At 53.3% G+C, this 26,746-nt stretch overlaps 1 protein-coding gene across 1 annotated transcript in view; it reads left to right on the top strand.

Annotated features, from left to right (window-relative positions):
• Window positions 1-150: 150 nt before the first annotated feature.
• MYO9B (myosin IXB) overlaps window positions 151-26,746 on the top strand; it is a 107,881-nt gene continuing 81,285 nt past the window's right edge. The window contains exons 1-2 of the mRNA XM_070373264.1: window positions 151-286; window positions 21,490-22,397. Coding sequence (XP_070229365.1) covers window positions 21,546-22,397 — 852 coding nt within the window. The 5' untranslated portion in view covers window positions 151-286; window positions 21,490-21,545. The remainder of the gene's footprint in view (window positions 287-21,489; window positions 22,398-26,746) is intronic.

The following is a 26,746-nucleotide window of genomic DNA, read 5'->3' on the forward strand; positions in this document are numbered from 1 at the left end:
CCTGCGCGCGCGTCTCTATGGCCTCCCCTCACACTTGGTTTCGCCCACCAGCGGCAGGGGGCGGGGGCGCGGGCAAGAAGTCGGAAGCGATGGGCGGAGATTCGTGGCCCTCCGCCCCCTGGCGCTTTGCGTCACGCCCCCCCAGGCCCGCCCCTCCGGAACCCGGAAGCTGGAGCGCGCGGGGGAGCGGCGGGCGCGGCGGGGCGGAGCGGCCAGACTAGCAGCGGGCTGGCGGCCGGGCGGGGACCTGGCCGGGGACCGGCGGCGCGCGGCGGCCGAGGCCCAGGTGAGTGCCTGGCGGCCGCGGGTTGAATGTTCTATCTCGAAGCTCGCACCGGCGGGCTGCCTTGCAGAGAAAGATGGGACTAAGGGTTAGTGGGGAGGGGTCTCGCGAAGGCAGGGGTCGAGGGGGCGGGAATGAGCGTGAGGGTCTTGGAGAGTTTGCAGGAGACGGAGTGGGAACCGGACGATAAAAGAGAAAGTTGATGTGACGGGCTGTGAGGGAGTTTTTGGGCGGGTGTGAGGGCAGATCTTGTGGCTTTGAGCAGCTTCTCTGAAGAGGACGTGGCTTAAGTGGTAGTTGGGGGGTCGCAGGAAACGGGGCTGGGAGAGAGAACGGCAAGGAGGCGGGGTTGAGAGGCCCAGGCTGGGGGTTGAGAGGAGCGAGGCCGGTGGGGGAACAGCCGGGGTGCGTTGGGAGGAAGAGGTGTAGGTCGGCCTGGGGGCGTCTGCTTACGGTGAAGAGGTAGACGGATGGTGCCTGCGGGAGGGCAGCGCCTGCGACTCACTGGGTGCTCAGTAAATGCGAGGGGCTCTGGACCCACTGGTGCCGTGGCCGCCGGTACGAGGGGAAATGGGGGATGGGAGAGGAGGCAGAAAAGGGGTAGAAGCCATGGCGAAAACTGAGGTCTGGTCCAGGGAGAGGTAGGGGAGGAGGGAAGGACAGGACTAGAGTGGCCCCGTTCAGATGTTGGCGTACACCCCATGGAGATTTGAGGAGGGGACGCATCTTCCCCTCTTGATTCAGCCTGTTACTGATATCACCCCTCAACTGCTGGGTGAGCCAGGCTAGTCCCAGCGCCTTCTGAGCGATATTCAGAACTTGAAAACCCAGCACGCTCCCTCTAAGACTGAACTGGCTGGAGCCTGGGGATTCTAGGGAGCAAGGAAGGAGCTCTTGGGCCCCCGCTTTGGGGCCGGAACTGGGTTTCAGAGGCGACAGGGGTGGGTGTGCACACACCCACATGTGCTAGGCTGTCACCACCTCCTCCCAGTTGCATCCTTGGACTTAAATGGGTAAAATGACATACAGGAAATTTGTTCTCCAGCGGCCCAGAGCTCAACCCAGGACAGGCACAGCCTCTGGTGGGCGCTCTGTAGACCAGCAATCTTTAAGGAAAAGCCTCTCCCACACCTCTGTCTGAGGTGGGAGCTGCTGGGGGACATTGTGCCTTACAGTTGAAGCGTACCAGATCCTATCTTCCTGAGATATGTCCTAGTCTTAGAGTCCCCAGACCCTCAAGGCATCCGGGAGCATGGAAGGTGACATGGCCAGCTGCAAAAGTTGTCTGATGGGCCTGGCTCTGGCAAGGGCCTTGCGCTAACAGTTTGCTTTTTTTTTTTTTTAATTTTTTTTTTATTTAATTTGACTGCATCACACAGCATGTGGCATCTTAGTTCCCCAACCAGAGATTGAATCTAGGTCCCCTGCATCAGAAGCTCGGAGTCCCAAACACTAGACCACCAGGGGAAGTCCCTGCAGTAAATGGTTTTGATCAGCATTCATTTCTTTTCTTTCCCAACCCTGGGGATCCTTGTCTGGAATCTGCTAGAAGGGCTAGAGAGCCTGGATTTATAGCATGTTCAGGACAGGAGTCTGGACAGCTTGAATGTGAAGAAGGCCACGGAAAGATAACCACCCGAACACTTCCAAAATGTTCTGGCCTTCAGGGAACTTTTGTAAGCGAGACTCTCAGCCTTGTTTCCCCAGAACACATGATTAGAGCCCACAGTCATGCCTCCTGCAGATTTTGCGTTTGGACTTGCCCTGGCCAGGACTCCCCCGCCACCCCACCGCCCCATCCCCCCTGCCCTCGCCCTCTCCCTTCATAAACTGGACCAGAATCTTCTGGTTCCAAAGCCCTGCTATTGTCTCCTTCCTGTACCAGGAGTGTGGCCAGGCACACTCTCATGGAGGGTCCTGTGTTGGGGGTTCTAACCGCCAATCAAATCTTCTTGTCTTTCTCCACCTGCAAAATGAACAGGTTGGCCTAGTCAGTGTTTCTCAACTTTGAAACCCAAACCTTGGCTTCTCTAGCGCACAGCCTCCTCTAATTTTATGCAGCCCCACTGCAGTAATCCCATTTTTCCATCCTACAGTATATATCTCAAAATGATTATTGTACCACTCCCTTATCTTCCATGTAGAAAATTGCAGTGCCAAACGTGTTTTCACACGTCGTACCCATTCCCAGGGTTTCAGCTGCATCCTTCTGGCTGAAAATCCCTGGGTGAGACCCTCTGTTGAGTTCAGGCCTGTGACTCAGAGAAGCAGGAGGGGACTTGGGAATCACCCTTTTCTATTTCACTGTAGGATCTGTTCTCTATCCCTGGGGGAGGGGGGCTTGTTAACGTACTGCTTCCCATTCCTTGTCTTCCTGAAGTTGTGTGTCTTGAGTAGGTCCAGAGTTCAGTAAAGCAAGGGCTGACTGTGTCAGACACAGTGGACTGAGTGCCAGGGATGAGCCCTCGTGCCCTGATGGAGGGACATTCTGGTGGTCCACCCCCCCCCCCCACAGGCATGATGGAGTTCACAGTAACTGGTCAGTTCAGTAGCAGAGATGACACAAGAAGTTGTGGGGACAGAATCAGGAATGACCAGCTCAAGCTTCAGGGCATAGGGGATTCCAGCAGGTTTCCTCAGAAGAGATGGCTGGCCACAAGCCAAGGCTTGAAGGATACGGAGGTGTTGAACCAAGCCGGAAGAGGGAACCACATAAGTACGTCCCTGTGTGGCTCTTCATTGAACATCTGCTGTGATAGACACTTTCATACCCAACTCTCTTACTCTGCCAGGCATCAGCAGGGAGACTGTGGTTCCCGTTTACTAGATATAGAAACTGAGGCTCAGGAAGGTGATGACTTCAGAGAGGGCTCCCTGTGCTTTCCAGAAGCGTGAAGGATCATTAGAAAGCTCAGTTTGCTAAAGACCCAATTATTGGAACGGTGTCCTGACTGCAGCCCCATTGACATCTGGGGCCAGGTCCTTCTTTGCTGTGGGGGCCACCCTGTGCATCACAGGATGTAGAGCAGCAGCCCTCGCCTTCACATGCAAGATGCTAGTAGCATATGCCCACCTCAAGTTGTGACAGCCAAAGTGTCTCCAGACATGGTTTGTGTGTGCCCCCAGGGACGGGAACTCTCCAGTAAAAGCTGGTTCCTGCCACCAGGCCTACCATCACCTCAGTGACTCTTTGGTGTTTGTTGGGCTCCCAGCAAATTGCTGCCAAGAGCAGGCGTGGGGAAAAGAGGCCAGCAACTGAATTCTGCCGTCCACTCAGTTCTTAATCTGGCGTCCCGATAAAAAGGAGACACCACTGGGAATGGACCAAGGGGGAGTTAGGGAACGTGCCCTGAGAATGTTGCACGGAGGAGGAAGAGGAGGTAAGCTGGAGCACTCGCCATTCGCTGCCACAGCAAATGCCATTGTCTTTCTCTTCTTTGTCTTCCCACTGACCTGGATTTCTGCAGGCACCGTCCTTGTCTCAGAACAAATGGTTGCTTTTCTTCCGAGATTAGAGGTATTCGATTCTCTTCTCAAAGAGCTACTTTGGAGGCAGCCCCAGATGACTGTGGCTCTCGAAGCTGCGTTATCTTCTCTCATTTGCCCTCCTGGCTCCAGACACGGGTCCGTTCTCAAGCACAGGCTAACTTTTGCTCTCTGTGCATCCTCCTCTGCTTGTTCCCCGACCTTGACACTGCTGCTTTAACTCCGGGGGCAGAAAGGGCACACTCTGGGGCCATCCAACCCCTTCTGAAGGCCGCCTTGCCCCAGCCCCCATCCACCGGCCCTTTGTGTAGCCAGCATCCCCAATCAACTGTGCCAGGCAGCCCCTGCTCGGCCTCCCCGCCGAGCAAGACAGGCCCTTCTCTCTGCCCTCGTCCCAGAGACGGAGAAACAGAACAAAGGGCTCTGTCTGAGCGCGGCCAGGGCCCCCAGCAAGCCAGCCCGCTGCCGGCTGCAGCTCAGAGACCCCCACGTCACCTCGTCGCCTGTTTCATTTTGGCCCCAAAAGGGCCCCAGAGATTAGGCACGTCTCAAAAACGCAGCCGATGGATGAGTTTGGGTTCTACTCATTTCCTCGTCGGGACTCTGAGCCTGAGTCCCGATGATAAATAAAGCAGTGATTCAAGCGTTCAGCCTGTGGCTTAGTCGGAGCAGTGAATAAGCTGTCCTGGGCTGACTCATTGGTTTACATCCCAGTTCTGCCCTGTTCCTTGAGGTTGTGTGCGTAAGAGGGAACCAGCTCCGAGCATTTCACGACTGTCGTCGCCGCCTGTGCGGGTTTCCTGGGGCCACCGTAGCAAAGTGCTACAAGCTGGGTCGCGCAAGCAACAGAAGCATATTGTCTTGTGGATCTGGGGGCCAGAAATCCAGATCAAGGTGTGAAGGTTGGTTCCTTCCAGGGGCCACGAGCGAAGGATGCACGCAGGCCTCTCTCCTCGGCTTGTCGCTCGCCGTCTTCTCTCTGAGTCTTCACCGCATCTTCCTTCTGTGTGAGTCCATGTCCAGTTGCCCCTTTGGATCAGTGCCCATCCTAGTGACCTCATTTTAGCTGAATCACCTCTTTAAAAGTCCTGTGTCCAAGTACAGTTGCATTCTGAGGTCCTTGGAACAGTAGGACTTCAATATAATGAATTGTGGGGGGCAGGTGCATGCTCAGTGGTGTCTGACTCTGTGACCATATGGAGTGCAGCCTTCCAGGCTCCTCTGTCCATGGGATTTTCCTGGCAGGAATACTGGAGTGGGTTGCCATTTCCTCTTCCATGGATCTTCCCAACCCAGGATTCGAACCCGAGTCTCCTGCATTACAGGCAGATTCTTTATCTCTGAGCCACCAGGGAAACCCTATGGGGGCCAGCAGAGGGTTGGCGGGGGACACGGTTCAGGACACTGGGTAGAAGACAGGTTTCATTTTTTATGAAATGAATTTAGTAGGGGAAATTTCATTTAATAAGGGAATTTTTGATAGATAATCATCCAGATAGAGAAAAGTTGATTCAGTTTTGTCTCATTAACTGAAACAAACATTGTAGGGGAGATGGGCAGGTTGGCCACGTCACCTTTGGAAGTGCCCTCTTAGGGAATTTTCCAGATCTTGCACATGTCCTTATACTTGAAGTGACTATAGAGAGGCAAGAACATGACTCATGGGGAGCGGATCTTGTGGGACTTTATTAGGGATGTGTTTAGAGCCAGACCTGGGAGACAGTGTGTGCCCACCCAGGGGCTAGCCAAAGTTTATAATTGAGGTATATGGGGGTCCCTGTCCTCAGTTTTGCCAGACTCTAGAGGGGGAGTCCAAAATCAACTCCGTTCATGGAACAAAGTGACTTTGGGACCAGCTGCTTCCACAGGTGATGAGACAAAAGAAGTTTCTGGAAGACTTGAAAATCATTCCACAAGAAATGTCCACAAGCCTGGGACAGATTTGGCGATCTCAGGTGTGCTGAGCAACAGGAGTAGCCCTGGTCTCTCTGCCCAAGCACAGGTGTCTGGTCAGCAGTCATGCCCACTAAAGTCAGATTCCCAGCCTGGTGAGGGCTGTGAAGTGCCTGGCACTGGGTGGATTTGGAACCTGGGCCTGGCCTGAAGTGGCTGATGAAGAGAAAGAGTTGGAGCCCTAATGCTACTGCTGCGTTCTCGAGAATGGGGTGCAAACGGCATCACGACCAGGAGGGCTCTGCCAGGATCTTCCCACTCATCTCTCAGAGTGTCTCCATCCCATTCAAGGGTAGATGGAACCTGGGGAGCCGAGCAGAGAAGATTTGGAGATTTTTGCATCTCAGGTCCCATGGGTGCACCCAGGGGCTTTCATTTCCTGGCGAGTGTGCCAGGCTCCAAGGCCACTGCTTGGGAAGATGGCCAGAGTCCCTGGCTGTCATGTAGAAATGCTGTTTATCAGAACAGTGACACACAGGACTTCCCTGGTCGACCAGTGGTGACGACCCCCCACTTCCAATGCAAGGGGTGTGGGTTCAGTCCCTGGTTGGGGAGCCACTATCCAGCATGCCACATGATGCACACAAAAAAACAGCCTGCGCCGTAGACCTCAGGGAGTCTGCCCCCTGGATTAGCAGGAAGAGGAGAGGATGAAGATGGGGAGGCTAAGGAACACGTGTCTGAAAGTGGAAACGGTGACTTGACAGGGAGAGGTGACCCCAGCAGCTCGGGCAGTTACCCCACCAGGCCGGCTCCCTCTCACGCCTTCTCCTGCTCCCTCCTTCTGTATCTTGTGTGGTCAGGTGAACACGGAGTTGGAATCATGCGAGCATCTTACATGCCTTTGAGGCCCTGGAGAGACCCTAAAGTGTGCAAACTTTTGTTTTTTTATTTATTCAAACCATCTTTTCTCAGCCTTGGCATTGGTGCTGACTGGGGCTGGATCATAGTCTGTGGTGGGGCCTTCTTGCCCATCAGGGTGTTCAGTAGTGACCCCAGCCTCCACCCACCAGTTGTGAGTTGCACCCCCCCCACAAGTTGTGACAACCAAAAATGTCTCCATATATGTCAGGTGTCCCCTAGGAGAAGATCACGCCCTCCCACGCCCCACCCCCACCATGATGGAGCTAGCACTGCAACCCCCAAAGCCCTACCTGAGGCTCTGTGAAAGTGAAAAAGAAAGTGTTAGTTGCCCAGTCTTGTCCAACTCTTTGCGACCCCATGGACCGTAGCCCACCAGGCTCCTCTGTCTATGGGATTCTCCAGGCAAGAACACTGGAGTGGGTTGCCATGCCCTCCTCCAGGAGAACTCCCGACCTAGGGATCGAACCTGGGTTTCCTGCCCTGCAGGTGGATTCTTTACCATCTGAGCCACCAGGGGCCAAGCGGAGTTCCCTTGTCCTCTGGGGGCTGCTCGCCTGGTCTCAGGCAGGGCCTGTGTGTGTTGTCGCCACAGCTCTGCCCATATTAGGCTCTCAAGGTGGCTTTCCACGTGGGCACAGTGACAGGTGGACTGTGTGATCAGAGAGTGGGGGTCGCAAAGGGCCCCCCTCTGCCTGCCCAGACCTGCTTCCCAGAAGACTTTCTGAGTCTTCACTGGTCTGTAGGGAAGGACCCAGATCCCAGCCCCTACAGGGGCTTATAGGTCTGCTGTCCCCTTGTAATCAGACCCCACCTGACCCAGGGACCTGACCCAAGCCCCCGTCAGTCCCCCTGACCTGTCACACCTGCAGGGGCTGCCCAGTACCCCTCCTCCCTCCCCCCGCTCTGCCTGCCACACTAGGCCTGGCTGATCCTTTCCTGATGTCACTGTGTCTTGGTCCTCTCTGCCTCCAACCCCCCCAGGGCTCCCTGTCAGCCTTGCAGGAAAATCTAGACTCCTTCCCACATTCACAAGGCCCTGTGGGATCTGACCTTCCTGACCCCGGCCCCTCCCCCTCCAGCCTCGGCCCTACCAGCCACACTGGTCCCCTTGTTCCGAGGCCAGCCCTGGCTGCCCCTGCCCTTGGAGATCACCGCCCTCGCCTAGGCTGCCATCGCTACGCTCAGCCCATCCATCCCCTCGCACTGCGCAGGCCTAGGCAGCTCTCTCCACTGGGCACTCCCCTGCGCCACCCCCCAGCTGGTCCAAAGTGACCACCCTGCTCTGGTCAGTTTCCACCCCTGTGGCAGCACCACTGCCATCCAAGACCAGACCACTCTCTGCTGTGGGGGACGTCCCGCACGCTGCAGGGTGTTGAGCAGAGTCCCAGGTCTCCACCCACCAGATGCCAGAAGTCTCTCCCCTCCCCCCAGGGGTGACAACCAAAAATGTCTCCAGCCTTTGCCAAGTGTCCCGTGGGGTGGGGCAGGATCACTCCCTCACCCACCCCACAGTTGAGAGCTGCTGCTTGAATACACTGTGCTTTTTCTTTCCAAAAGCACCGTTACTGTTGGAAATGCCTCTTTGCTAGTGGGTTGATCTGTCAGGTTGCCTGAAGGTCAGACCTCATCGCCACATTCTCATTCCCTATTTTACCAGCTGCCTGGCCCAGCCCGGCGGGGTGGGCAGCAGAGAAACATTTGTTGACTGCACGGATTTTGAAAGAAGACATCCTCTTTGGGGATGTAGCAGCAGGCTCCAAGAAGGATCAGCCTCGGGAAGAGATGAATGGACCAGGTTGCCCCAGCATGGGCCTGGGAGAAAGAGCTTTTTCTAAGACTCAGACTGGTTGGGCCAGAGTAGAAGGCCAAGGGATGAGTTAAGAGAGAAAGGGACAGTCACGAGAGGGTGTTTGGGAGGCGCTTCTCCGGGGGGTTTTAAAAGAAGCGGAAGAGAGGTGGTGGCACTTCCTGATCACGGCCTCTCTCGGGGAACTCAGCACCTTGTGCACACAACACCTTGGACCCATGTCCTGGGGCTTCTGTAAATTGGCACCACAAGCTTGCATGGCTTAAATGATAGAAATTGATTCCCTTGAAGTTCTGGAGGCCAGAAGTCCAAAACTGGAGCATCAGCAGGTCCATGACTGTCTTCAGAGACTCCGGGGGTGGGTGGAGGACCCTTCCTTGCCCCTTCCAGCTTCTGGGGGCTCCATGGCCTGTGGCCACATTCCCCCACCTCTTACTTAAGCCCTAAGCTGTCTTACAACTCTGAGCCGCCAAGACTGAGAAACATGCTTCTTTTGTAGCTGTTTCTCGGCAGGTCCATCTTACCAATAACTTCATGTCATCATTTCCTTAAAAAAAAAAAAATCCCAGCAGGCTCAAGGAAACACGCCTGGAAAAGTGGAAACTCACTGCCTCCAAAACAGCATCCCAACTGATGGTGCCGTAACCCTGGCCTCCTCCTTTTAGCTTGAGGATGATTTCATCCAGTAAACATGTGGCTTCAAATTATGGCCTTATATAAACGAAGCAGCTATGCTACACTTTCTAGAGGGCCCCATCCGCCTCATTTTCCAGTCAGTTCCGAATCTTTCGCCAAGCCGATCGGCAGAATCTGGGCTTTTTCATGCATGAGGCCTTGGCCGGACTAGAGAGAGCGGCTCTTTCACATTTGTCCCTTGCCCCCAGCGCTGGACTGTGGGGCGCCTCCGCCTCCTCCCTGCACCTCCTTTCTCTGAGAAAGGCCCTGAACTGAGGCTCACCTCTCCTTAGAGCCCAGAAGGGACACTGGTGTGGTGTTTGCCAAAGCCTTTTCATTTTTCACCATTCAGGTGTTTTGGCGGGAATTCTTGTTATTGTGCAGAAGACTGGCTGTAAGTTAAGAGGGAGTGACTCCCCAGTGTTCTGCAGCCACCACCTCTGTCGAGTTCCAGAACCTTTCTGTCACCCCTAAAGTAAACCTGGCGCCCATCAGCGGTCAGTCCTGATCCCTTCTTCCCCAGCCTCCAGCAGCCACTCGTCTGCCCTCTGTCTCTGTGGATCTGCCTGTTCTGACATTTCATTGTCAATGGGATTATCCTTGGTGTCTGGCTTCTTTCACTCGGCATGATGCTCTGGAGGTTCATCCGCCTTGTAGTTTGCCTTTTTATGGCAGCATAATATTCCACTGGGTGGATGGACTACAATTTGTTTATCCACTCGTCCTTTTTTTTTATATTTTCGGCTTTACCGGATCTTCATTGCTGCCCACGGCTTTCTCTAGTTGCAGCAAGCAAGAGCTACTCTTTGTTGCAGCACAAGGGCTTCTCCTTACGGTGGCTTCTCTGGTTGCAGGGCTTGGGCTGTAGGCACGTGAGCTTCAGTAATTGTGGCACACGGGCTCAGTAATTGTGGCTTGCAGGCGCTAGAGTGCAGGCTCAGTAATTGCGGCGCACGGCCTTAGTTGCTGCACTGCGTGTGGGATCTTCCCGAACCAGGGGTCAACCCCTTGTCCCCTGCATAGTAGGAGGTTTCTTAACCACTGGACCACCAGGGGAGTCCCTCCACTCGTCCTTCAGTGGGCATTTCAAGTCCACCTTTGGCTCTTTCATCCAGGAATGTTAGAGTCTGCAGGTTGACTTCGATTTAGTGATGAGCACATAATTGTCCTCCAAGTTCCAGGTAGATAGATCCTCTCAGTTCAGGGATGGGTTTTCCTTCCTGTTCACACTGCATGTGCTTCCATGAGCACTGGTCAGAAGGCAGAATAGGCTTTTAACTTGGGGACACTGGGAGCGGTGGTTTGAATCAAAGACAGACATAGGTTTTCGGGACCTGCCGTGCCCGACACACAGCCATAGTGTACAGTTGCTGCTTTGCTGAGCCATCCCTCCTGGGGACCCAGGGCCCCCAGTTCCTCAGCCCCAGACCTGCTTCCTTTCATTCCAGACACAGTCTGGGGCTTCCTGGGGTGCAGGTTTCACAGGCACTTGGGACAAGACCTTAAGCTACAGTGTGACTGGCTTCCAGGTCTCAGGCTGTTTGGACTCTGTGCGGAAGGCATGCGTAAAAGCCAGAGAAGTCAGCTGAGCGCCTCAGTGAGCTGATGTCCACTGCTCAAGGACATCCCCCGAAGCTGTGGTCATCACAGCACCACGCCACGCAGGTACCAGCAGCCCAGGGGCAGACCCACGCGTGTGTAACGTAACTTCACTTATCTTCTTTAACAAGAAGCTCCCTGATCAGGGGAGAGACAGATTCTTTAAGAAAAAGCAGGAAAACACTTATTTCATTCTTTGAAGCTCGTCTGGATCCTCCCTTCACCTCCCACACCGTGCTGGGTCGATTGGTTTCCCCCTAAATTCATGTCCCACCCAGAACCTTAGAATGTGACTTTGATTAGAAATCAGGTCTTAGGACTCCCCTGGTGGCCCATTGGTTAAGAATCCGCCTTCCATTGCAGGGAACACAGGTTCGATCCCTAGTTGGGGAACTGAAATCCCACATGCTGCGGGGCAGCTGAGCCCAAGTGCCTCAACTACTGAGCCACTCCGTGCTTTGGAAACTCAAGCCACACCTAGGGAGAAGCCCACACACCAGAGAAAAATCTCGTGTGCCGCGGTAAAGATCCTGCATGCCACAGCTGAGGCCCAGTGCAGCCAAAAGTGAATAGACAAATGTTAAAAAATAATAATAATAAGGTCTTGGCGGATGTAATTAAAGATCTCACGGAGTCTGTATCCTGAATCCAGTATCTGATGTTTTCATAAGAAGAGGGGAGGACACAGAGACAGAGAAGGCCTCCAAAGACATCAGAGTGGTGCAGCTAGCAGCCAAGGAGAGGCAAGCATCGCCAGAAGCCAAGATGAGACACAGGAAGGTTTCTCGCTCAGGATCTCCTGGAGGAACCAGCGCTGCCCACGCCTTGGTTTTTGGGCTCATCCAGAAAGGCAAGACAGTACGTATTGTTTTAAGCCACCTGGTTTACAGTCCTTTGTTAGAGTAGCCCTAGGAAACTGTTACACCCTCCAGTATAACTTCCAAATAAATAAAGGCTTAAATGGGGCGAGTAAGTCCAGGCAGGGAGAGGAAGACAGAGTGTGGTTCCATGTTCATCCAATCTGGGAGAAGAGTAGGTGCCGACATCATGGGAGAAACGACCCACAGATGCGTCTGCTCATAAAATGTAGTATCTGGATCAAGAAACAGCACACACAGAAGTAAATTGGTATGGGCTTTCCTGGTGGGTCAGTGGTAAAGAATCCGCCTGCCAGTGCAGGAGACACGGGTTCGATCCCTGGTCCAGGAAGATGCCACATGCCGTGGGGTAGCTAAGCCGTGCACCACAACTGTTGAGCCTGCAGTCTAGAGCCCAGAAGCCACAACTGCTGAGCCCACTTGCCCTGGAGCCCTGCTCCACAACCAGAGAGACCACCACAGTGAGAAGCCCGCGCACCACAACTGGAGAGCAAAGAGCCCGCACAGCAATGAAGACCCAGCACAGCTAAAAAATAAATTTTTTTTTTAAAAGTAAGTTGGTATGAATTAAGTTCATCAGACATTGTGAAGACATCATACTCTTCCTATACAAAGAGCTGCTCCAAAACAAAGCTGGGTAGGCAGGGTTCAGTGGGGGAAAAATGGGCGACTGACATTAAACAGCTTCCATAAACAAATCATTACTGAATACACTTAATTCTCCAAAAACCCAGTCTGACAGAGGATTAAATGTGACAAAACACTCTTCTGTGCCCACGGATAGCCACAGGTTGAGAAAAATATTAATCCTCAATGCCAGTGAGGCTACTCCGGGCCGACCTCTCTCTTTGGCACCGTAGCGGGGAGGGTTGGGGAGGCCTCTCCAGAAGTCACTTGGGAAGAGGGAGTCAGGGGCCTTCAAAGTGAGGCTCTAGAAGGGATCAGATCAGCCAAGTGTCCAGGTTAAAATGGTACCACCTAGAGAATGGGGGGGTTCTGGATCTACGAGGGTATGCTGCATTGGGAGCAGAGCTTCTGAGAGTCTGCTGGAGGGGTCCCAGGGACATCCCAACCTGAGAATGAGGAAGGGGACACGGATGGCACTGGAAGGAGGCAGCGAGGTGGTGCCTGCCTCTGTTTGAGAGGGAGGGGAGGGCAGGGTGCCAGCCCCTGGCAGTGGCCTGGTCAGTGATTATTGAGCTTGTAGCCCGGGCTACGGGAACCAGACTTCCCACTGTGGGCTGGGGGCTTTGGGCAGCTTTTCCATGACTGATGGGGCCCTGCAAGGTCTGCCCTGTGAGCCTGGGCCTGGCTGAGTGAGAAGTAGCCAAAGCATGTCCAGGAATTGCTTCCTGGTGGCCGCCGACCTACCGAAGAGGGGCTCTGCTGCATGGGGGTTGACGGCCAGGAGCGGAGGGCTGGCCGGAGGGAGGCCCCAGGGGGCTCTGCACTGGGACACTCACACCTAGACCGATATTGCCAGGGGCTGCGTTGCAGCGGCCCCGAGGGATGGAGGCAGGGGTCCCTCAGGGGTCCTCCCGTCGTCCTGGTGAAAAGAGAAGCTGTTCTGGGGACAGCAGACAGGATGTGGTCAGTGGGAGGAGCAGGGAGCAAACACCCTTGGGTGTTTGGGGCAGGAGGTGGGGTGGGCTTCCCTGGGCAGCAGCTTAGCCACTGAAGGGGGAGTACAGCAGAGTGGGTGGGCCCCAGGGGTAGGTTCAGGTGCCACCTGGCCCCCAGGGCTGCCAAGCAAGTGTGCAGGACCAGGAAAGGCGTGACTGGCAGGAGCTTGGTAGCATCTTTGGGAAGGGGAGCTGTGGTTTCAACTGTGTAGGGGGATGGCAGATGGAGGTGTCGGGGAGCGGGGGTGGGCAGAAACAACAGGGGGTGATGGCAGACCAAGGCTGGGGCGGTGAGGGGTGATGGCTAACCGAGGCGGGGGAAGGAGCAGGAAGGGCTGGCTTCAGGCTGCCTGGAAGTGAGGATGGAACTCGGAACTGGACCCTGGGCTAGAGAATTTACTAGTGTCTCTTGTTTTTCAGACAAATGAGTTATTTCAGTGGGAGGGCCCTCCCCCTGGGGAGGGGAAAAAGGAGCCACTCTGAGAGGAGAGTGTGGGCTCAGGTGAGGCTGGTTGGGTGCTGGGAGGGCCCACAGGCAGGTGCAGGGGGAATTTTCCCAGGATGCAGATGTGGTGGGGCCTGGAGGGGCAGCTGCTTCGGGCTGGGTCAGGCGGGCCCTGCGGGGGCTCCTGCAAGGGGCCCCGGCTGGCCTCTGCCCTGCCCCACCCCTTCTCTTTGGCCCGCCTCTTCCCCTGCAGCTCCAGCGGTCAGCAGGCGCCTTGAGCAAGCCTTATCTACTTCCTCCTGGCCTGGGGGTGGGGTGCGTATCAGCCGGGCCTGTGACTGTCCTCACAAACTCCATTCTCTGAGCGTGGAGTCTCCTGCGCCTTTCAGCAAGGGGCCCAGAGCAATAAAAGTCCCCCGTGGGGCTCCAAGGGTGTCTGATGACCAGGCAGCCCTGGCAGATGTGGGCCACGCAGCCCTCAGCCTATCCAAGCATCATCCAGACCCTGGTCAGCCCTGGTGGCTTCTGGCTCAGCACGGTGTCTGCTGGGAGGAGAGAACAGATGTACCCACGTGACCTTTGTGTCACTTGCAGCCAAGCTGCTTGGGCTTGAGGCCGTCCGGAGCCCTCCCCACCCTCGCCCATCCTCGAGCTGGATCGATGCCCTGGAAGTTGTGGTGCACGTGGGTCACATTTCCACAAGTGTGCGTCACAGCGGGGCGGTCTCTGCCTGAAGCCCTGGGTCATGCGTCTACACTCACATGAGTGTGGGTATATTCAGATGAAACTCTGTTTGTACTCATTGTCTGTGTTTGTGCGTGCGCAGGTGTGAGCGTGGTTGGATGTGAGTGCGTGTTGTTGCCTGTGTGCCTGCGTCCGCACATGTGTGCTCACGTTCATGCTCGGTGTATGTTCACGAGCACACACATGCATTCACATGACCGGGATTAAGGTGCAGATCTACAGTGTACACTCTTACCTGTCTCACCTGCTCAGAGGTGCACAGATGCCCGGGCCTTGTGGTGCTCCCCAGGAACGTCCTGAGATCAGCTCTCATTGTTTCTGGGGGACGGTCAAGTGGGCGATACCTCTGAGCATAGGCAAGCTCATAGATTCCAAGCCTTTTTCCTTGCAGTGGCATCCAAGGAGCTTGGTGACATGGCTCAAGAATTGGGCATTTTGGAAAGAAAGCAAGAAGTTCCAAAAAGTTTTATTCCTAGGGAACTGCTTCCTTTCATAGTTTCACATACTTTTAAAGACAGCGCTTTTTTTTTTTTAACTTTTTATTTTATATTGGCCTATGGCCGATTAACAAACAATGTTACCATAGTTTCACATGAACAGTGAAGGGCTCAGCCATACATAAACAGCTTTTTGTAATATTTATTTTGTATTTAATTATTTGGCTGGGCCAGGTCTTAGGTGCCATGTGGGATCTAGTTCCTCAACCAGGGATCAAACCCAGGCCCCCTGCATTGGGGTTGGAGGCAGGGACGGGGTAGAGAGCTCAGAGTCCTAGCTGCCAGACCACCACGATGTCCCTAAACAGCCTTATTAGCTATACAGTTATACCCTCAGTTCAGTTCAGTTCAGTTCAGTCGCTCACTCGTGTCCGACTCTTTGCGACCCCATGAATCACAGCACGCCAGGCCTCCCTGTCCATCACCAACTCCCGGAGTTCACTCAGACTCAACGTCCATCGAATCAGTGATGCCATCCAGCCATCTCATCTTCTGTCATCCCCTTCTCCTCCTGCCCCCAATCCCTCCCAGCATCAGAGTCTTTTCCAATGAGTCAACTCTTCGCATGAGGTGGCCAAAGTACTGGAGTTTCAGCTTCAGCATCATTCCTTCCAAAGAAATCCCAGGGATGATCTCCTTCAGAATGCACTGGTTGGATCTCCTTGCAGTCCAAGGGACTCTCAGAAGTCTTCTCCAACACCACAGTTCAAAAGCATCAATTCTTCAGCGCTCAGCTTTCTTCACAGTCCAACTCTCACATCCATACATGACCACAGGAAAAACCATAGCCTTGACTAGACGAACCTTTGTTGGCAAAGTAATGTCTCTGCTTTTCAATATGCCATCTAGGTTGGTCATAACTTTTCTTCCAAGGAGTAAGCGTCTTTTAATTTCATGGCTGCAGTCACCATCTGCAGTGATTTGAAGCCCAAAAAAATAAAGTCTGACACTGTTTCCACTGTTTCCCCATCTATTTGCCATGAAGTGATGGGACCAGATGCCATGATCTTCGTTTTCTGAATGTTGAGCTTTAAGCCAGCTTTTTCACTCTCCTCTTTCACTTTCAAGAGGCTCCTTAGTTCCTCTTCACTTTCTGCCATAAATGTGATGTCATCTGCATATCTAAGGTTATTGATATTTCTCCCGGCAGTCTTGATTCCAGCTTGTGTTTCTTCCAGTCCAGCGTTTCTCATTATGTACTCTGTATCAGCTCAGATCAGTCGCTCAGTCGTGTCCGACTCTTTGCGACCCCATGAATCGCAGCACGGCAGGCCTCCCTGTCCATCACCAACTCCCGGAGTTCACTGAGACTCACGTCCATCGAGTCTCTGATGCCATCCAGCCATCTCATCCTCTGTCGTCCCCTTCTCCTCCTGCCCCCAATCCTTCCCAGCATCAGAGTCTTTTCCAATGAGTCAACTCTTCACATGAGGTGGCCAAAGTACTGGAGTTTCAGCCTTAGCATCATTCCTTCCAAAGAAATCCCAGGGCTAATCTCCTTCAGAATGGACTGGTTGGATCTCCTTGCAGTCCAAGGGACTCTCAAGAGTCTTCTCCAACACCACAGTTCAAAAGCATCAATTCTTCAGTGCTCAGCCTTCTTCACAGTCCAACTCTCACATCCATACATGACCACAGAAAAAACCATAGCCTTGACTAGACGAGCCTTTGTTGGCCAAGTAATGTCTCTGCTTTTGAATATGCTATCTAGGTTGGTCATAACCTTCCTTCCAAGGAGTAAACGTCTTTTAATTTCATGGCTGCAGTCACCATCTGTAGTGATTTTGGAGCCCAGAAAAATAAAGTCTGACGCTGTTTCCCCATCTATTTCCCATGAAGTGGTGGGACCGGATGCCATGATCTTCGTTTTCTGAGTGTTGAGCTTTAAGCCAACTTTTTCACTCTCCTCTTTCACTTTCATCAAGAGGCTTTTGAGTTCCTCTTCACTTTCTGCCATAAGGGTGGTGTCATCTGCATATCTGAGGTGATTGATATTTCTCGCGGCAATCTTGATTCCAGCTTGTGTTTCTTCCAGTCCAGCGTTTCTCATAATGTACTCTGCATATAAGTTAAATAAACAGGGTGACAATATACAGCCTTGACGAATTCCTTTTCCTATTTGGAACCAGTCTGTTGTTCCATGTCCAGTTCTAACTGTTGCTTCCTGACCTGCATACAAATTTCTCAAGAGGCAGATCAGGTGGTCTGGTATTCCCATCTCTTTCACAATTTTCCACAGTTTATTGTGATCCACACAGTCAAAGGCTTTGGCATAGTCAATAAAGCAGAAATAGATGTTTTTCTGGAACTCTCTTGCTTTTTCCATGATCCAGCGGATGTTGGCAATTTGATCTCTGGTTCCTCTGCCTTTTCTAAAACCAGCTTGCACATCAGGAAGTTCACGGTTCACATATTGCTGAAGCCTGGCTTGGAGAATTTTGAGCATTACTTTACTAGCGTGTGAGATGAGTGCAATTGTGCGGTAGTTTGAGCATTCTTTGGCATTGCCTTTCTTTGGGATTGGAATGAAAACGGACCTTTTTCCAGTCCTGTGGCCACTGCTGAGTTTTCCAAATTTGCTGGCATATTGAGTGCAGCACTTTCATAGCATCATCTTTCAGGATTTGGAATAGCTCAACTGGAATTCCATCACCTCCACTAGCTTTGTTCGTAGTGATGCTTTCTAAGGCCCACTTGACTTCACATTCCAGAATGTCTGGCTCTAGGTTAGTGATCACACCATTGTGATTATCTGGGTCGTGAAGATCTTTTTTGTACAGCTCTTTATCCTATATAGAAGGTAAATAAGCAGGGTGACAATATACAGCCTTGACGTACTCCTTTTCCTATTTGGAACCAGCCTGTTGTTCCATGTCCAGTTCTAACTGTTGCTTCCCGACCTGCATACAGGTTTCTATACACTATAAATGGCACTAATTTGAAGTGTGTAATTGGATGAGTTGTGACACATGCAAGCTCCCAGGAGCCCACAACTACCAGCAGGATAAAGAGCACATCCATCGCCCGAAAAGTCTCCCCAGCTCCTTTGTCCTCCCACCCTGTCACCCTCCCTCAAGCAGCCAACAGTCAGCTTTCTGTCTCTGTAGATTAGTTTGCATTTTCTAGAAATTTCTGTACAGTTGACCCTTGAACAATGTGGGGTTTAAGGATGCAGACCTCCATACACACACACAGTCAAAATCCATGTATCACTTTACAGTTACACACAGCACTCCACCCTGGGATTCAGCCAGCCACAGGTCATGTGGTACTAAAGTCTATAATGTGTGTGTGCTTCACTAGTAAAGAATGGCCCAGTAGTAAAGAATCCACCTGCCAATGCGGGAGACGCAGGTTCTATCCCTGAGTCAGGAAGATCCCCTGGAGGAGGGCATGGTAGCCCACTCCAGTGTTCTTGCCTGGGAAATCCCATGGACAGAGGAGCCTGGCGGGCAACAGTCCGTGGGTTCACAAAGAGTCAGACACGACTGAGCAACTAAACATGCCAAGTACACATATAGTGAAAAAAATGTGCATGTAAGTGGAGCCACGGAGTTCAAACCCGTGTTGTTCAAGGGTCGGGAGTATGTGGAATCATGTGATATATATATACTGCTTTGAAATTTTTATTGAGGTGAAATTCACATCACAGTAAATTAACATACAGCATTCATATAACATTAAAGTGAGCAATTCATTGATATTTAGCATGTTCATAATGTTGTGCAGCCATCACCTCTGTGTAGCTCCAGAACTCTTCCATCACCCCAAAGGAGACCCTGCATCCGTCAGCAGTTTCTCCCCATCCCCCACCTCACTCCCCTGTGAGTTGGTTGCCGCTGGCAACCACTAGTCTGTGGTTTTGCCCATGCCTATGGGTTTACCCATTCTGGGCATTTCCTAATAGACAGAGTCCTGTAACAGCGTGATGTTTTCAGGGTTCGTCCACATTGTAGCAAGGACCGTTCCACTCTTTCATCAGCTGATGGAAATTTGGGTGTTTTCCACCTTTTGGCTAATAGGGTTGTTGTGAACGCATGTGTACAAGTATCTGTGTGGATACCTGTCTTTAAGTCCTTGGGGTTCATACCTAGGAGTGGAATTTGGGGTCTGTGTATATTCCTTTCCATCTTCGCTCTTTCACTCAGCACTCAGATTCCAGGATTGTTCTGTGGTGTTCTCTGCTGTTGTGAGGGTCAGAGGTCGGTCCATTCTCGCAGGTGAGTCATGTTCATTGTGTGGCTGGTTTATTCGTCCAGTCACCGGTTTGTGTGCACTGATGGTGTTTCTAGTCTGGGGCTTTTAGAAATGGTGTCAGTGAGATCATTTGTGTACAGTCTGTGTATGAACATCTGCTTCGTGTTTCTGGAGTAACTCCCAGGAGTAGTTCCATCGCTAGGAGTGGGTCAGCCACTAGGCATATACTAACTTTTAAGGAAACTGCCAAAGTGTTTCTATCGTTCATCATTTTTCTGCGGATACTGTGGCATTTTGAGGAAAGACGCTTAGCAATGTTCACATCCATTTATCTGCTGATTCTGCGTGAGTTAACTGATTCCAAGGAAATTCTCAAGAGTTCTACACAACGTTGTGTGTCCAGGAACTCAGAAATCATGTTTCAGAGCATATTTCATGACAGGGAGACATGTTCATATGTACCAACATATCCCATTAAGAGCAATTCAGGCTTTGTTAAAACGTGTAACATCTGTTGAATATTAAGCTGGAAGGAAAGATACCAAAGTTCCTTAATAATTTGAGAGAAAGTGTAGGAAATGAAATGTCCCCGTCTACTCCAGCCTTCCTGCCGGCTGCCTCTACCTGCCTCCCTGTTTGTGGCTGCTTCATTATGTCTGCTTTGTTCAGCCTGGCCTGTCGCCTGCCCTCCTAGCACTGTGGTGGGACTCAGTTTCCCAGAGTCCAGATCATCACAGCCTCTGTGGCCCCTCGTGTCCACAGGGCTGGGTCATGCAGACCTCAGCCTACTGTTTCTACAAAGGACTGGGAAGAAAACATGTTCAAGTTTCCAGGCCTTCAGGTTACCAGTCTCTGTCGTAATTGTGTTGTTATAACAAAGGCAGATGTAGATAGTATGGGCATGAATGGGCAGAGCTTCATTCCAGTGAAACTTTTTTTTTTTTTTTTTTTTACAAAAATAGACATTGGGCCTACCATACTCTCGTCCCTCCTTTGCCTTCCTGTTGAACGAATGCCTCTTCATCCTGTAGAACCCTCTCAGATGGCACCACTTCCCTAAAGCCTTCTCTGGCTCTCGGGGACAGTAGTTTCTCACGCTCATGGTTGATAACCTCTCGCATCTGTTTGCATATTGGCATCTCCCACTGGGCTCTGAGCCAAGGTCTGGTTCATCTTTGTATCTGCAGCCACACTCGGGTGGCGCACAGTCAGCCCTGCGTGACCCACACTGCGTTCCTGCCTCTCGCCTCAAGACACAAAAGGGAGCTGTTGCCAGCATTGACTGCCTTTTTTCTTTTCTCAAAATGTCTTCAGGAGCAATTGTTTTTTTCTAAACAGGCTGTTTCTGCTGGGGTCATCCTCTAAAATACGCATCTGACCGCGTCAGTTAGCTGAAGCACACCTTTGTTGTGTCGTGTGGGCTCCAGAGCCTGTGGGCTTAGCTGCATGTGGGATCTTAGTTCCTGGACCGGGGATCGAACCCACATCCCCTTCCTTGCAAGGTGGATGCTTAACCACTGGACGACCAAGAAAGTCATTTTAGGTTTCCAGAAAAGTTGCAAAGACCAAACAGGGAGTCCCCTGAACCCCTCACCCATGTTGCCTGAATGTGAACACCTCACACTCTCAGGGTACGTTTGTACAACTAAGAAACTGACACCAACACACTGCTATTCACCAACCACCTGACCTTATTCAGACATCACCAGTTCTTCCTTCACGTCTTCTCTCCCATCATGACCCTGTGCAGACAACCCTGGGACTTTCAGTCATCACAGCTCCCCAGTTTCCTCTGGCTGGGGCGGCTCCTCAGTCTTTCACAGCCTTGGGGAGAATTGACCAGAACTCCTGTAGGAGGCCTCCGATCTGGGTCTGCCAGATGTTCTCGTCATGATGAGAATGGAGTTGTGGGTTCTAGAAGTTAATCTCCACTGAAGAGTTCTCTGGAGCAAGTTTTTTTTTGGGGGGGGCGGCGCGGAGGCGCTCCCTGACTTCATCCTCCTCAGTGGGGTTTCGCGGTCCCTGAGTTTCCAGGCAAGGTCAGTCTTGCTCATCCCACCCTTCCCCTCTCTGCCCCTCTTGTGTTTGGAGGATGTAACCAAGGCATGTGGGGCTGAGTTTTCATCTGCTTGGGAACTTGCCAGAGGAGTATTTGTCATAGAGGAGAGGCCAGGAAGGACTGAGCTGAGAGATGGCTGTGGTCCCTGGACTTGAGGGTTGAGAGGCTGGTAGGCAGGGATGCAGCCTGGGATGTGGACAGACTCCAGTGATGTCGCTCTGTGGGAGCCATGAACCTGAAGTCAGGGTCATGTTAAAGATGGACGAGACTCCTTGGCCTTTCTGGCTTCAGGACAGCCCATGGATCCAGGCCGTGGGCGTCAGTGTTGCCCCACCCCTCCGCCCTCCACCCCCTCTGACGGTGCCACCCCTCCCTTCCAGCTCCAGGAGGCGCGCCCCGAGCCCGGGAGGCATGCTGAGGCCAGGCTGCCGGCAGGATGAGTGTGAACGAGGCGGGCAGCGCCGGCCGCCGGGGGCAGGCGGCATACCACCTGCACATCTACCCGCAGCTGGCCACCAGCGAGAGCCAGGCCCCACCCCTGGCCTCATGCCGCGTGCCGGCCACCAAGGACAGCACCACGTCCGACGTCATCCAGGACGCCGTCGCCCGCCTGCAGCTGGACGGCAGCAAGCGCTACGTGCTGGTGGAGGTCAAGGAGACGGGTGGGGAGGAGTGGGTGCTGGACGCCAGCGACTCGCCCGTGCACCGCGTGCTGCTGTGGCCGCGGCGGGCACACGACGAGCACCCTCGGGAGGACGGCTACTACTTCCTGCTGCAGGAGCGCGACCCCGACGGGACCATCAAGTACTTGCACATGCAGCTTGCCTCCCAGGCCACGGCCACTCGGCGCCTGGTGGAGCGCGGCCTCCTGCCCCGGCCACAGGCAGACTTTGACGACCTGTGCAACCTCCCCGAGCTGACGGAGGAGAACCTCCTGAAGAACCTCAGGCACCGCTTCCTGCAGCAGAAGATCTACACGTACGCCGGCAGCATCCTTGTAGCCGTCAACCCCTTCAAGTTCCTCCCCATCTACAACCCGAAGTACGTGAAGATGTACGAGAACCAGCAGCTGGGCAAGCTGGAGCCTCATGTGTTCGCGCTGGCCGACGTGGCCTACTATGCCATGCTCCGGAAGCACATCAACCAGTGCATCGTCATCTCGGGCGAGAGCGGCTCGGGCAAGACGCAGAGCACCAACTTCCTCATCCACTGCCTCACCGCCCTGAGCCAGAAGGGCTACGCCAGCGGCGTCGAGAGGACCATCCTCGGCGCTGGCCCCGTGCTGGAGGTAAGTGGGGGCCGGTCAGCGGGAGGGGGCCTTCACATGCAGACTCCATGATCATTCAGATACAGCACCGCAGCGGCCTTGGAGAAGGCAGTTACAGTCACGATTCCTCAGAAACAGGAGGTTCAGCGTGCCCTGGGCAGGGCCACACAGGGAGGCACCAGGGTCCGTCGGAAGCAGCGAGAGCCAGGGGAGTGTGTAGGCAGGAGTCTGTCATGGTTTCCGTGGAGAAGGTCCAGTGAGTCAGGGCAAGCAGGCACAGGATTGGCTGGTGTGAATAATTTCGGAGTTTGGGGGCATAAGGACTGGCCTAGTTGAATGGTCTCCCCTGGGTGGTTCAGGGCCTGGGGAGAGCAGCCTTGAGGGTGAAAACAGAATGACAGAGGTAGCGGGGGACGGTGTGGGCTCTAAAACGGTTGGTCTGTGTTTGGAAGGCATGCTCGTAGGAGGGTCCTTTCTTCTCTCTAGGAATCCCCGCGGGGTCAGCCAGGCCCCAGGTGTCAAAGCCTCAGATATAGAAAATAACAAGTCCTGATCGATGCCTCAGTGTCCTCTTAATGTACTCCTGATGTCTGGAGGGGTGGCACTCTGCACGCTGGGTCCCAGAAAGGAAAGGGTGGCGTGTCCAAACTGAATAGTTTGTGCAGGGTGTTTCTGGTGAGGGTGGGGCTGTGGGGTAGAAAGAAGCCAGCGAGGTGAGTGCAGGCCTGGTGGCTGGGGACCAACCAGAGGAGGGGGCCACCTAGCACCCCAGCCTCCTGCGCCTTCTCCAGTGTCTGCATCGGCCGGACGCCACACGGGTCACAGCCGCGTCACTGTGGATGAGCCTCTGGACACAGGGCAGTGGGAGTGGTCCCAGTGGCCCTCACCCCTGGAGTCTTCGGACGGAATGCTGCCACATCTCAGAACATAGCTTAACCGTTGTCTCCTGGTGAGAGCCAGGGCCACGTGGGGGCCCAGGGGTGTGCACCTCTGGGTTTGGGGTCTGAGACCCTGCTTTCTTTCTTTCTGCTTCTAATAAGATTTTACAACGATTAAATAATTTTGAGTATGAAACTTAACCTTAAATAGTTAGATTTTATTAAATATAGCAACATTTTGGTTGACCCAAAAGTTCATTCGGGTTTTTCCGACATTACAGAAAAAAACCAACAAATTATGCTATGTCTTTGAGCGGTTTTAGGTTTATAGAAACATTGAACAGGTGGTCCAGAGAGTTGCTATATTCTCCCGCCACCTCCCAACACACACACACTTCCCTCTGTCATTAATGTGTTGTGTTGGCCTGGTGTATTTGTTTACTATTGGTGAGCCAACATTGACGCAGTATTATTAACGACAGTGCACGGTGTGCATTAGGATCCACTCAGCATTGCACATGCTTCGAGTTTGGACAGATGCACAAGGTCATGTGTCCACCGTGAGGATCATAGAGTAGCTACACTGCCTTAGAAGTCCCTCGTGTTCTGCCTGTTTGTCCCCCAACCTCCCTTCAGCTCCTGGAAACCACTGAGCCTGTTACCGTCTCCGTGTGTGTGTGTGTGTGTGTGTTTGTGCACACACCTAGTCATATCTGACTCTTTGTGACCCCAGGGACTGTAACCCACAGGCTCCTGTGTCCATGGCATTCTCCAGGCAAGAATACTGAATTGGGTTGCCATTTCCCACTGCAGGGGGTCTTCCCGAGCGAGGGATTGAGCCCACGTCTTCTGTGCCTCCTGCGTTGGCAGGTGGCGTCCTTACCACTGCACCGCCTGGGAAGCCCCGCTGTCCGCAGTTTTCCCTTTTCCAGGGTGCCGGATGGCTGGAGTCACCGTTTGTCATCCTCTCAGCCCAGCATTGCTGGCCTAGGACTACACACTGGTCCTAAGGCTGCTCTGCATCTTTGCTCGGTCCGAGACCTCACGTCTCCATGTTCCGAGTGACAACCCCTGGGTGTGCCACAGTCCATCCATAGAGCCCTAGACCCCCACCGACCCTGAAGCATTGACCTCTGGCTTCTAAGAGGACGGAATTCAGTGAAATCCCATCTAGACTGCGCCTGCTGAGTGCGTTTCAGTTCCTCTTCCTCTCTGACGATCTCTGAGATCATCAACCAGAAACTAGCCGGGGCTGTCCAGCTGGGCCCCACGCCAGCACACATGGCCTATTTCTGTCTTCTTCTATGCACGTAACGTAAAGATTGCTTGCCTTTTTTTTTTTTTTTGGGCAAGCGTGTTTTAAAAACTCCTGAGGAATGGACACTTTTCTTATCGATACCGTGTTCCCTGCGTGCGTTCCCTCCTCTCATCCATTCCTCCCTCAAATGCTTCACGTGCAGGCGCTGTTCTGGCGCTGGGCTATGCAGTGGCCACAACCGCCACAGAGGCCTGCCCACAGGGAGCTGCGGGCCAGTGGCAAGGAGCAGGCAGAGAGAAAGACAGTGGGTCTCGAGTGTGAGCTACGAGCCAGTAAGAACAAGTCGGCAATCCAGTGGTTAAGTCTCTGTGCTTCCAGTGTAGGGGGCAGGGGTTCAGTCCTTGGGAAGCTAAGATCCCACATGCTGCATGGCATGGCCAAAAGCAAACAAAGGAAAAAGAACAGAGAGTGAAGTGAGTCAGAAAAAGAAAAACAAATGTGGTACATTAGCACACGTCTGTAGGATCTAGGAAGATGGTACCCATGAACCTATCTGCGGGGCAGCAGTGGAGCCGCAGACGGAGAACAGACTGGTGAACACAGTGGGGATGGAGAGGCTGGGACGAATTGGGAGAGTAGCATTGAAACATATACGTTACTGTATGCAAAATAGGTAGTGGGAATTTGCTGCGTGATGCAGGGAGCTCAGTGCGGTGCTCTGTGACCCCCTAGAGGGGTGGGATGGGGTGGGAGGTGGGAGGGAGGTTCAAGAGGGAGAGGACATATGTATACCTGTGGCTGATTCATGTTGATGGATGGCAGAAACCAGCACAATATCGCAAAGCAATTATTCTCCAATTAAAAATAGACAAGTTTTTTTTTTTTTTTTTTTTTTTAAAAAGAACAGTGGTGGGCTCAAGGAAGAATGGGTAGGGAAACGAGGAGAGAAGGTGATGTGAGCCAGGCCTGGAAGGAGAACACAGCCAGAGCAAAGTCCAGGAGGCTTGGACCGTGCCTGGCGTGTGGAAGGAAAGTCAGGGGTCCTAGAGGGCCTGAGAAGGGGTCAGAGTGGAGTGAGAAGGGGCAGAGCAGAAGGCGGTGGGGACAGGGAGGTGACAGGTCATTCAAGGCCTTGCAGGATTGCAGGGTGGGTACTGTGTGTTATGGGAGCTATGGAGGGTATCCTAGCTTCAAAAAAAAATTATTTATTTACTTGGTTGTGCCACTCATGACGTGGGCTCCTGGTTCCCCCACCAGGGATCGAACCCAAGGCCCCCGCATTGGAGGTGCAGAGTCTCAACCACTGGGCCCCGCTGTCCTCCCAGCAGTGGCTGGATAAAATGGTGCAGACACTCAATAACTTTAGAACTGGGGACAGGAACAAGAGAGCAGACCCAGCATTTCCTGAGCGTGGCGATCTGCCAAGTGGACCATTCACCCCTCACAGATCCAGGCAGGCGGGGGCGGGCCACACCAAGGTGTGATGAGGATGCCAAGCCCCAAGTTCGTGCAGCACAGCCGGGGAGCAGCGCGGACCCCACAGCTAGCCTCCTTTCTAGACGAGGAGCATCTCGGGCACCAGAATGAGGTTCCTAGTGCCGCAAAAGCATCACAGGCTCGTTGGCGTCAAAGAGAGGAATTCCCTCCCTCCAACAGTTCCGGAGGCCTGGAATCTGAAGCTAGGTGTGGGCGGAGCCTCGCTCCCTCCAAAGGCTCTAGGAAAGGATGCTTCCGTGCCTCTTGCAGCTTCCGGGGCTCCGGGCAGGCGCTCCTGGGCTCGTGGCCACATCACTATAATCCCTGTCTCTGTCATCACACCGCCTTCTCTTCCCCTAAAGACGCCAGTCATTGGGTTTAGGACCGGCCCCAATCCAGGATGACTTCATCCTGACTAATTACGTCAGCAGAGACCCATTTCCATATAAGGCCACGTTCACAGGTTCCGGTGTCAAGATGATATATACAAGCCTTCTGTGGGGGGACATAAGTCAGTCCATAGCAACACCCTGCCAAGTGACAGCTGACTGTGTCTCATGCCTTCCTCCCCAGGGGCCATCCTGGGGACCCCTCCTTCCTCTGCTGGCCTCCGTGCTCCTCCCCTGCTATTGCCCCAGAGGGTTCTGGCCCTTTCTTTGAGGGCTGTTAGTCACCTCCATGGCGGGTGTCTGCACCTGGTGAGTCAGACGCCTCTGACCTCGCCCAGCTGCATCCCTCGAGCCTCGAGAGTGTGAGCC

The sequence above is a fragment of the Bos mutus genome, chromosome 7, assembly GCF_027580195.1.
Source record: "Bos mutus isolate GX-2022 chromosome 7, NWIPB_WYAK_1.1, whole genome shotgun sequence".
NCBI classification, from domain to species: domain Eukaryota; kingdom Metazoa; phylum Chordata; class Mammalia; order Artiodactyla; family Bovidae; genus Bos; species Bos mutus.